This window comes from Armigeres subalbatus, chromosome 2, assembly GCF_024139115.2.
Source record: "Armigeres subalbatus isolate Guangzhou_Male chromosome 2, GZ_Asu_2, whole genome shotgun sequence".
NCBI lineage: Eukaryota > Metazoa > Arthropoda > Insecta > Diptera > Culicidae > Armigeres > Armigeres subalbatus.
The window spans coordinates 243,741,659-243,754,628 of NC_085140.1; the positions used below are offsets into that span (position 1 = coordinate 243,741,659).

Sequence of the window (12,970 nt, forward strand, 5' to 3'; positions counted from 1 at the left end):
GTGTCCAATCTACGAAGTACACCGTAACTATGCTATGCAATGCTATGCAATGCTATGCTATGCTATGCTTGTCTGCTGGTCATTCTATTTTATCCATTGAGAAGTAGGAGATAAATGCGGTTCTACAGCATTTGACCAATCTTTAAAAATACACTTACCAAGGCATGTAAATGCAGATGATTGCATTTGTAAAATGATTTTCGATAACTTCAAATCATGCCTTTACAAAACTGTGTAGCATTAGCATTTCGTGATTGTGCTCAAATTTCGCGATCAAAGCCGAATATCGCCATTTCCGTGGCGATATGAAAATATTTATGCTTTAAGAAAGGAAAGGAAATTAAAGCATACCGAAGAAAAGAGCATCGAACCTGAATATGACCTTCTCTCAACAACCATTAAGCATCCCATTATATGTGACCTTGAAGAAAATTGCATTTCGTACCGTTCAATTGTATATTATTTTAAGAATTCGAGCAAAAAGTGTACTTCTTTCACAAGTTCTACCAGAAAGCCGGTTCGATGCTGGTGCAGTGAACGGTAATAAAAGCAACAAATGAACGCTTCAGTCGGCTGAAGAAGTAAACTTCGTTTGCAGGTGAAGAAAAAAGCCAACTCAGTTTAGTGATTAATTGACTAAGAGGTCCGTTGACGGAGAAGCCTCTGGCGGTTTGAGAGTTTTTGGGTAGAGGTCAAATCCATTGCGTTGGCTATCAATTAACGGGTCCGAATAACTCAATAATGAGGCTCGGTGGTTTGGCAGATTCAGATTGGCAGCAGTCAAGTAGTTTGCTGTATTATTAGCACTTTTGGCGATTGACAAAGCAGGTAGTGGGCTTTGATGAACCGAATTCGATTTGAATCTGTACACGTCTGACAGCTGTACAGAGGAAGTGACTTTATTTGAAAATGATGGAATACAACTTTGTAAAACTTTCAAATTAACTGGAATTTTTCAGATATTTTGAAAGCTTATATTTTCGAAAATGTTAGATTAAAATGAGTTTTAGTTTCTATAGAAGATTACTTTTAACGAGCAGAGAACCAGAAGCCTAGTATTGATAGCAGAACAAATTTTCTTATTGTTTTTGTTTAAAATGTTCCAAAGTTTTGGTGGAAATTAGGTCTTGAGGCACCCATCCAACGTGCGATCTGAAAAAGCATGATCAAACATAAAACCAGGATGATTTGACACTAAATGACCCCCGATTCGCACAAAAACCGAACGTTTAAGGCTTGCAATCTTGATCTGTGTGGTTTCATGTCTCATCAGACGGCTGTCGTTTCTTCTGCAGTTTGATCACACTTTAATTTACCGTAAAATTTTTAATTGGATATAATCGGAGATCGGACTTTTTGTCAGTTCCTATCGATAGGAGGAGCGATCAAAGGAACTAAGTTATACAGATTTGTCATGATGATAAATAATTTCGAACAAGGAAGGAAAAAAACAGTTGAAGGCGTGTCGGTGCCGTAGACGTCGACTGACAGCATTTGATTAATTCGTAAAGCAAACTGAAGCGTGACCTAAAGGTTTTGGCATTTATTGCTGATTTTCTGCTATCTACTTGAAATGATAAACTGGGTAAATCTGGATGGTGATAAAAGTAAAAAGTCTTGTCTTTATTACTCGGGAAGCCTTCTTTGGCAGAGTAGGTATGCTGAACTAATATGGTTAATAAAAAAAATTTAGTTGGTAATAAATTCGACGACAGATTATCAGCAGAGATCTTAAACTCTTAGAAATACTTTCCGGTGATCGAATGGAATTTATTATTATGCTTATTGACGATGTATACGGAAGCCAATGGGGGATTTAGCAGCGGCATTGTTTTTAGTTCAGAAATCAGACAAATGTCGCTAGGAGGGTGCAAAATGTGTAGGGGTCCAAATCAAGTTTACTACCCTAGGTTCCATGTTATTGAGCCACATTGCATAGCTCGATATACCATGAAGCGATAGATGAACCTGTTTGAGCAATTTTGATGTCATGTCCATCAAACCAGATCAAATTGTAAAACGAGGTATTATGATCCGAAATTGCAAAGAAATTATTTTATGCACATATTTAGAGTATGTTCAATCAAACTAACTGATGTTTATTAGGGGTATTCAGCTGCGTATCTGATTATTGAAATGTTTCATACACAATCACAATCACATGAAACATTTCTATATACAGAAACGCAGCAACCTACGCCGTTAAGTGGATCCAAAACGCCACCACTCTGGCCCCCAATAGTACAGTCGAATTTAATAATTTTTGATTTTTTATTTGGTCGGGGTTCAGCCAAACCGCACCAAGTGGCTTTTTGACTGACTTGTAATATTTTGTTCGCATAATTAAAACGGGAATCATTTCGTATTAATTCAGACGCATATTAGATACTAGATTGGTGTGTTTTGGCAGAACCCTGAACATTTAATGCTTGCGCACAAATCACGTAACGCAAAAAACGGAATCTCCCCACATGTAACAGCAAGTAACGCGTGACTTCACTCCCCCATCCCCTAATTACGTAACGCTCACTGCAACAACCCCATTCCATTGCCCAATTGTTATACAAACGTCTCAAAAACCGTTATAATTGTTCTATGGTTAGTTCTCATTTTAAACAGGCCATAGTATTAATGCAAATTCCGCATTTGATTTTAAATGTCAAAATCGCAATAAGCAACGGTTGCTCAACTCCCCTCCCTCCCTTTCAAGCGTTAAGTTTTTTTTCACGGCGGATGATCTTAATCCACACCGAACCCAGTTCACGTCATCTGCGAGAATGAGTTGGGTTCGCCAGAGTTGATGTTGATGTTGAGATACGTCACTTGCACGGCTTCCTCGAATTACCACTCAACAGACAAGCAGGCCCATCCATGGCGTGGTTTTATGCTTAGTTTCTGGTCGCACAGAACGTGCACGATGGCCATCTTTGCCACCCGGCTACACAAGTTTCTCCTATCCGGCCTTTTACACGCCCACGGGTCCCGCTTCGAGACAGCACTTGCAGCACTTGTCGACTACCGGTGGTTTTTAGAGGCGGACTGGACATACTGATCAGCCAACTTAACCAACTCTAGTTCGCTTTATGCTACGATCTTCTTAACCGAGGTCCGCCAGCTTCTCGGAACTGCGCATCGCCTTGAGTACATCGGCGTAGCGCTCGTTCTATGTTTTTATGAGCAGCGCTTTCCCTTTCTCCCTGACCCTCGCCAGGCGCGTGGTGTCCGCCTACCAAAACCCATAAAAGAACTGGGCATATGCGAAATTGTAAGATTCCTATACAAAAAATGTAAGCACACAAACAAAGAATATTGTAATAATAGCTTGCAAAATTGTGAGGTCTCATGCAATATTTGTTTAACAATCTAGCGTTTTCGCATATGCCCAGTTTTTTTTACCGATTTTGATAGGTTCTTATACAGAATTGTTAGAAAACCTAACAATCACCGGATGGGTATGGCTATCGTTTGTAACTACTGCCGACGTCCATACGTCCACATGTAGTGGACATCCGCACGTCCCTAACTAGCTCTCTAAGCTTGAGATACTCAGGGTTCGCCATCTACCTGCTTGAGGACTCAACGACACAAAAGTCGAAGAAGGGTGGACAAAACAATATAATATCGACGCAATTGCATGCCTAGCCAAAAGGAAAGCGAGTGATTAAGAAATGGATATAGTTACATTTTATTTAATTTTAATTATTTTTTTCCATTTTCTTGTGTTAGTGGTAAGGGTTAGTAAATGTTGTGGCCAATCGATGCGTTGGGGCCCTTTAGCGGACATGCTGGCTGACGGTAACATACCTGTTACCCGGGGGTATGAGCCACTGGATCTGGATATCCGCCTTGAGATTTGAAGGGTTCCGACTTGCAGGGTACGGCCGGCGGGGCCGTTTGACTGCCACGTGTAGCTTGACTGGTCCTTGCTGGTTATGGTTTTTGGGACTCGACGACCAACAGGATTCTGGATGCACGAGTTGCTTGCCTATCTGGAGATCTTGGCTATGATGTCTGGGGCTCACCTCGTTTACGGCCGGCAGTGGTTCACCGGAGGGAACTGCTTGTTGTGCTTGAGCGAGATACTTCTCCTGTTGATCGGTTGAGGTTATGATCACCGCAGGTCCACCGTCGGGAGGGTTCCGAAACTTTGGCCGAGATACTTGCATCGTAGCGGATCTCTTCCGATCCTCGCAGGATATTAGTGGGAATTGGACCCCTCGCTCAACTAGAAAACGATTTGCTGATGGATTTGCATCGCACACATGGGATTGGGTGGCAGGGAAGCCTTCTAGCCTCTGGTGGATTTGCGTCGCACACATTCGATTAAGTGACAGGGATGCCTTCTGGCCTCTTCACCTCACTGGCGGTCTGGAATTCTTCACGGATGGCACTTACGGAGTAAAACTCCCAGAACAGAGAGAACAGCATTTCATATCCAGGCGTTGGATGCCAGTATAGATGCTGTCTGAGCCGCACCTCTTTGGTAGACATATGCTTGATTAGGGAGCGTCTACAAATTACGTAACGATTAGAGAGGGAGGGGAGGTTAAACAAAGTGTGACGATCCATTCAAAATTTTCAGATGTTTCATACAAAAAGTGGGGCATAAGGGGAGGGGGGGGTTTAAAATACCCATTTTTTGCGTTACGTAATTAATAGATCTTCCCTTAGTCGTGGGCAAGAATGCAAATGGTCGCTTTGGTAGAACTTGCTTGCGGATATATGCAGCCTTTTTATAGTTTAACAGAACCCACTGTCAAACCCCACCACATCCTAGTAAGGTCCCACAGTACGCAACTCTTAACAGCCGGACGGTTATGGTCGTCAGATTTGAGAGCGTGGGATTGGAACGTGTGAAGACTCGAAAACATAGAACTATGTTGTAAGGCTTATCCCGGAAGTCAACTCACTATTTTGTAGCATTGATTTTTTTTCCAAGAACTCCGACGACTGTCCCTCAATTACCTCCGTCAAGTTTTCCAATTTCATGGGTAGTGTCAGTTGAATTTGTTCAAGAATCTCTCCGGGAATAACACCAAAAACTCCTCCAGAAACAACTTCAGGAATGAATTCTGGTATTCATTCATTTGTTTCTCCTGGAATTGTCTCAGGAGTATTCAATCAAACGCGTAGTCACTCTCGCTTGACATTTTCTGAGCTTCACGGATCATATATAAAAATTTACTTTTGAGAAAAAATAGTGTAAAGTTTTATAATATTTTTTCGTTCCATACAAATCGTATGAAGGTCCAAAAAATTACTAATTTTCTGTGAATTTTCACATTTTTTACAAATTACGTACAAACTTCATCAAAACATTACCGCAAACCTCTGAAACCAAAGCTGTAAGCTGCATTATATTTTATTGTAATCTTCTCAAATTTGACTAAAATTTTACCTACATCCCTCTGCTTCTAACTCCCTCAATTATAATATAGCTAGCTGTGAAGCTATGATCTATGAATGTTTTAGAAAGGAATGATTCACTTTTAAATTTTGTTTTCTGACGCACTTTTAACCTTGGGCAATACTATTTAACCTCTTTCAAATGTCATGTCACTCATATATCCCTATTTCTGATTTCAGAGGTGAACCAGCCAAGAGCTGAAAGCCTCTTTAATAAAGAAGAAAAAAAAATATTTTGGACGAAAAAGGGGTTTTGCGAATATTCAATCGTTCTAAAAATGAGGCAAAATCATCTTGACATTTTAGAAAATGGATGTGATCTAAAATGGCAACAGTCCATTTAAAAATTATTACTGATTCACAGCTCTCAGTTATGTGGTAAATTATGTGATAGACAATAACAAATATATCGCACCAAAACCGATTAATGCGAACATAACTTTATACGCAACTCACAAACAGTCTAAGAACACAACGCTTGTCAATTTAAACTTGGCTAGATGTGCCTCATCATCGTTGGCAGAAAATTGGCTCAAGCATCGCGGTGTTTACATGCAAAACCATCTGAGCAACGCAACGGAGCGATTGCGCTGGTCAGTAGCAATTATATGCGCATAATTTTCGCCACCTTACGGTCAGGTCATTAACAAGGCGAATCATAACTTTGGCTACTTTATGCATCCCACAGAGCAGAGATTGCACGTGCTCGCTCGATCCAGCTGCTCTCTTGGTGACTAGTAGACTGTAGGCGAACACAAGAGCAAACCAGGCGACAATTATTATTTATGAGTTCGCAACTGACATTGGGTAGCTTCCGTTTCGGGCCATGTTTTTTGCGATATTCTTTATGGTGGCTTCATAATGACCTCGTACTAAATATGTGTTGAAGTGGATAATTCATTGATTTAAATTATAAGCTGCTCAATTATAACAAGGTTCTACATATTCCGCGGAATACTTTTGAGGATTAATATGAGTTGCCATAGTACCAACCCACAATTAAACAATATATATCACTGAGGGTCCGATTGCAAACATCTTATTAAATCTAATAATAAATGTATAATGACCCATGCGTTTCCTGCCATTATTTTAACCATGTGGACACAAAATATGTTTTACCTTTAACTATGCTATGATTTTAGGCATTTGCATTTACTGTGTCTGACCATTGTCGAGTACATTAATTTACCGTTACTCTTTTCCAGAGTGTAAAATAATCGATTTTTTTTTTGGTGAAGACCACCTTTCTTCACTTGTCAGCTCACTTCCAGGCACATTCATTTTCGGCTCTGGACTGTCAATATTCAGTTGAATATTAGTCATTGAATAATTATGCACATTCTACAAATCGATAAATTATCTGAAATCTGAACACGTTTTTATTGAGTAAAGTAATTTATCATACAGAACTGATTTGCATCCGCGAGGCCCTTTCAACGGTAAACATCAATATAAACAATGCTAATTTTTTTTCTGCACATCGTAAGCACACTCAGTGACAGTCGAATGAATGAGTTGGTGGAGCAGTCGTTTGACTATGTCATTCTATGTTTTGAATAATCATGCGATGTTTGTCAAAATTCGGACTGAAGTTGCTTCATGAAGATGAATATTTTATGCTCTGCTTTTCTGCTTAATTTCAGATAATCATCTAACGAGGAAAGCGCCTCCTGCGTACTCGGACGGCGTATACGTCCTGGCCGGGTCGAACCGGCCTTCGCCACGGAAGCTGAGTAGGTTGTTCATGCGGGGCAAAGACGGTCTGCCGTCCATGTACAATCGCACTGCCATTCTGGCCTTCTTCGGTCAGGTCGTTACCAATGAGATTGTGATGGCCTCCGAGTCAGGCTGCCCCATCGAAATGCACCGAATCGAGATAGAGAAGTGTGACGAAATGTACGATCGCGAGTGTCGAGGCGATCGATACATTCCGTTTCACCGGGCGGCTTACGATAGAAACACCGGCCAAAGCCCCAACGCGCCCAGGGAGCAAATCAATCAAATGACCGCGTGGATCGACGGCAGTTTCATCTACAGTACGTCGGAAGCGTGGTTGAATGCAATGCGCTCGTTTCAGGACGGCTTGCTGCTAACAGACAAGGAAGGTACGATGCCGGTGAAAAACACGATGCGCGTGCCGCTGTTCAACAATCCGGTGCCGCACGTGATGCGAATGCTGAGTCCAGAAAGATTGTATCGTAAGTTCAACTCGCCTTTCGATAGGCAAGCGCTTTACAAACTTACGATCGTTTTATATTTCGTTTCAGTTTTGGGCGATCCACGAACGAATCAAAATCCTGCCTTGCTGACGTTCGCGGTTTTGCTTCTGCGTTGGCATAACGTGGTGGCAAAACGGGTCCGGAAGCAGCATCGAGACTGGACAGATGAGGAAATTTTCCAACGGGCGCGGAGGGTTGTGGTAGCTAGTTTGCAAAATGTGATAACCTACGAATATCTGCCAGCATTTTTAGATGCCGAACTGCAACCGTATACGGGTTACAAAGCGGATACTCATCCCGGTGTGAGTCATATGTTCCAAGCTGCCGCTTTTCGTTTTGGACATTCACTTATTCCTCCGGGTCTGTTCCGACGAAATGGAAGATGTGATTTCCGCAAGACGAACATGGACTATCCGGCGGTTAGGTTGTGTTCCACGTGGTGGAATTCAAATGTAAGTTGATGTCACATATGTAAGAGAAAATCGATCGGGTTGTAGAGTCTACATACTAAACTGGGATAGGGTAAGACGGTATAATGCGCCCCACCCCCACCCCACCTTTGATTTCTAGAAAACTACAACTAATTAAGGGTCAAAATCAGTTGGTACCAATAAGTATTTGTAAACCCATCATACTAGGTGAATGTGGAAGTATTTTTGTATTACACAATGAAAATAATAGCAAAATACAAAAAGCTACAGTTTTGATGTAATTTTTCATGTTTGTTTGCTCAACATTCTGGAGCGACTCTAGCATACTGTCCGCAAAACTTGCACTGGAACACTCAGTTGGGCACCAACATAAATTTTCTCAGTGGTTAATCTTATATATAAAACCCAGATTAATCCACCTAGCGTTGGTGATGCCTTTCTCGCATTTAATTAAGACACCAATCTTATATGGGGTTTATATGGTCCGATGTACCATTTGCTTCATAACTTCGAAACGCAATGTACGATCGTTATAAAATTCAATAGTGATCAACAAGGCTTTGTCCCCTGTCGAATGAAACTTGTTGCGAGAAAATCGGTCAACAATTACTGAACGAAAAGTTGTCTAATGTTTTTTATAGCTTTTGTGCACACACATACACACACATACAAACATACATACACACGGACAGACAGACATGTGCTCAGCTCGTCGAGCTGAGTCGATTGGTATATAATACTATGGGTCTTAGAGGCTTCTATAAAAAGTTCGTTTTCGGAGTGAAATGATAGCCTTTCGGTACAACTTAGTTGTACGAGAAAGGCAAAAATGAAATGGTCTGTGTTCGTATCCGCATAACTCGAAAACGGCTGGATGGATTCAATTCACTCCTTCAGCAGCTATGTTCGTTACCGTTTCCGACGGGTTTATATGAGATTTCCTCAAGCGAAAATCACGCGCAGGGTTGAGCAATTCGTGAAAAACTAAAATTATGAATCGTATGGAAATTTCGCATGGGCAGCTCAGAACGCACATTTTCGCCTACTATGCAGGACAACGTCTGCCGGGTCGACTAGTATGATATAAAATTGCTTCCATCTTCAAAAATATAACGATTTTCGAAAACATGTTTCACTGGCCCCAGTGTTGTAGGCAGGACGATATGCCCTTACCAACTGGACACAAGGGCAGCGAGCCTGCAGCAGTTGCTTCCAAATTGTATGGAAAATATTGAAATGTAATTCACACCTGCTTAAATGGACCTACGTTGGTTTTTTAATGTCAAGCGCATGAGGATTTGTAACCTTTTTATTATGGGATTGAAAAATACTAATAAACGGCTTTGAACCGTCTTTGGTTAAGGTGGGGATTATTGCCCAGGCACTTTTTGAAATTCATTTTTTCACTACTTTTCAAAAAAGTTTTATTACGTGTTATCTGTAATATGTTTATAGGACTACTCACGGGCAATGCATTTGCGACTTCCTGGACTACCAAATAACACAAAGTTTGCATAAATTGTGTTGAAAAGTAAGGAGTTGCCTCAGGGGGGGGGGGCATATTGTACCGCCTTACCCTAAATATTAAATAGCCATAAAATTATGGCAGAAGATGGACAAATCACCAGGAAACATTGATTTACATCGATGTTTCTGAATAAAATATACCATTAGTTGTCTTCACAGCCAAATAATGTGCGCTTAGTTAGTTAGTTCACTGAATCCACTGAATCTTATTTCAGACTTGCTTTGACACGTCAGGATTTTGAGATACAGGTCAATGATTGTCAAAAAATCATTGTGTTTGACAATTTGTTAACGTTTGCCTAAGCCTACAAGAAGAATTATAAATCGAGCTAGTTCCAAAATGGTTCACACACATCTAATACTTTTAAGAAAATATAGGTTTTGAGCACTTCGGGGGGCGAGGCACTTTTTGCCCCCTTAATAATTATCTAAGGGGGCAAAGTATCATTTCGCTCCCAATATATTTTGCCTTAAAAAGTCCAGTTTTCGAAGATTATCCATAAACTCTCATATTATTTATTAATTTATTTATTATTCTTGTATATCTTCATTTGATAGGGAAAAGCCATAAATTGGCATGAAAACCCTGCACCTTTTTTTTTTAAATACTTTTTTTTTCTTTATTTCTTCACTAACACATTATTTACAAATATCATTCACGGATTTAGCTGCTTAATCGGCGTCCGAAATCAGCTGCATTGACATCGAAGTCGTAGCGGTCGAAGAATAGATTACAAGTCGACATCATGAATCTTATCGGCTCAAATTGTCCATAGCGGCTGTTCCTTGCACTTAATTGAAAGATCTGACGACGTCTTTAGGGGCCCCATACACGCTCCGACATGTTGTACAAATTTCACTCCGCCCCCAGGAAATTTGGTTCGGTTGGAGTAAAGTCGGACCGTCTGTGGACAAGTTGTACTGTTCAACAGTCGTACAACTTGCCCACAGATGGTCCGTCTTTACTCCGACCAAACTAAATTTCTTGGGGCAGAGTCAAAGTTGTACAACATCAATATGCTAAATATCTTTTAGCATATTGGTACAACATGTCGGAACGTGTATGGGGCCCTTTAATGATCGCTCTGGCACATATACATTCAACTCATTGAGCAAAGCAGGGGCATCAATGTCATTTGTAAGGATCTTTGCGATGAAAACGGCTTGCATATTTGACCTTCTCTTCTCTAGTGTTTCGATACCCAAAAGTGTGCATATGGGTGGGAGGTTCGTATCGTCTCCAGGGAAGGCCTCGAAGAGCATTGCGGACAAATTTCCGTTGAATTGCTTCAAAACGGTCAATCCAAATTCTGTTGTAAGCAAACCAGACAAGCACCGCTGACTCTACTATAGAGCGTACAAGAGCACAATAGAGGGAATTCAAACACAGCGGGTCACGAAACCCATCAGCAAGCCTCAGGATAAAACCAAGCTGTCTATTTGCGGTCTTTGAGGCGTTCCAAAGTATAACCGACCAAAGAATAATTGAATAGAATCGGCTGTCTTTTCCTGGTATACGATATTGTACTACATTTGGCCACACAAAGCTCGAGAAGGTTACGCTTGCTCCATTCTTCAAATAAGGTCAACAGATTCTGTAGCTCCAGATAATCTCCAACGTTTTTGATGACGGAATAAATTTTCATATCATCAGCGTAAAAGATGCGTTTCCCTCTAGGCACTACAAGAGCAGCACCGTTGATGAACAGACAAAACAAGAGAGGACCCAAATTACTCCCTTGTGAAACACCTGACGTGATTGCGATAGTCCTGGAATGCGCTGCACCTGGCCTTACTTTCAGTAATCTTCCCGTCAAGTACGATTCAAACCAATTGATGAGTCCAATAGATACACCGAGTTTCTGAAGCTTACGCAGAAGTATCCTATGATCAACGCGATCCAAGGCGGCCTTGAAATCCGTATATACAGCATCCACTTGAAATCCAGCATCCATTGATCGTACGCAAAGCGACGTGAATTCGACTAGATTTGTGTTTACGGAACGTTTCGGAAAGAATCCGTGCTGCGCCGTTGAGATATATTTTTTGCATTTTTCAAAGAGTGCGGTGTTAATGATGATTGATGATTTCGAAAATTTTTGAGCAAGCGCTCTACGAAGTAATGCAATTCAAGTAGCTACCAGTCTATTTTATTTCCATTGAATGTTCAGTTCATTCTTGCGTTGCTGTGTGCGTTCATGACCATAAAAATTCTTGATGACAAAAAAAGCTTATTTTGTTCATGGCTCAGTTATTAAACTTGGATGCACAGGACCATCAAGACTGTTCATGCGTGTAGGGATACATCAACCATGTTTTTTTTTCCTGTTTGGGTGTGCCACTGCGACCTGTTATTAGATCTATTGTAGCGTTACCCGTATCCTTAGTGTTTAAGTGCATGTCGAATTATTTCATTACTATTGATAAGCAATGCAGTATCGGTTTCGATACAGTTGTTGTTTTGTTTTTTCAAGAGCACCATGACAAGGTCCCGCTATTTAGACCCTTCACAGAGAGCATTCCCTTTGAAGGCGCACCCCTTATCAATAGGAAATCAATCCTTTCTTGAGAAAACAGAACAGTGATACTGTTCTTGGCCATGCATCGGAGCCCTAGCCACATCCTTGTCTTGCTTCTAAAATATCACCAGTAAATCAATGAAAACCCGGGATTTAGCTCTGTCTACAATACCATTCCAAGCAAGAGAATTTATTGAGTAATAAGAACTTCCGTGTGTTCCTCTCACTACCGTTGTTCACCAGTTCAAGAAGAGTTAGAACGCATTTAAACCCCTAACTTGATTTTTCCAGCAGTCAGTTCAACCTAGGACCGGGTTTTTTTTTTAACTAATTGCTTGAAAAGTTGTTTCCGCTGCATACAGTCTAGCATCAAACAAGAGGAATTCGAGTCTTTAAACTGTCTGCAAGGTAACATTAATTATGTTTCATTTTCCATGGTTAAGGGATTCTGTTTCAGGCTCTCAAATCAAATGATACCACAAATATAGGACGGCTTTGCGCAGATGGATTGTAAAGTATGTGTCGATGGCATCTGTCCTGGCGAACTATTCTGGTTTAGTTGAATGTTTCACAACTTTTTCTGACAATGATGCTTCAGGCAACGCGAAGCGGTTGATGGTGCAACGAGATATGTTTCTGCAGTTGTTGGTAACAAATCTGCTAAAAGAGTATCAGATGTCGTGGACTATCTGCAGGATTCCTGCAGAAAGAACAACCACATTTAAAAAATCTTCTGCCAAAATTTGTCAAGTATGTAAAGGTATTCATCACCATTTCGGTATCTGTTGCTGCTGAGCGATCGTTTTCTGGGCTCCAGTATGGAACAACAGACCATATATAGATAGATAAAGAAATGTAAGCCCAC

The 12,970-nt window shown here is 40.8% G+C and overlaps 1 protein-coding gene across 6 annotated transcripts in view; it reads left to right on the plus strand.

Moving 5' to 3' along the window:
• LOC134212016 (dual oxidase) overlaps positions 1-12,970 on the plus strand; it is a 189,287-nt gene that overhangs the window by 158,887 nt on the left and 17,430 nt on the right. For all 6 annotated transcript variants that reach the window (XM_062689496.1, XM_062689493.1, XM_062689498.1 and 3 more), the window contains exons 4-5: positions 7,053-7,607; positions 7,677-8,080. In XM_062689496.1, coding sequence (XP_062545480.1) covers positions 7,053-7,607; positions 7,677-8,080 — 959 coding nt within the window. The remainder of the gene's footprint in view (positions 1-7,052; positions 7,608-7,676; positions 8,081-12,970) is intronic.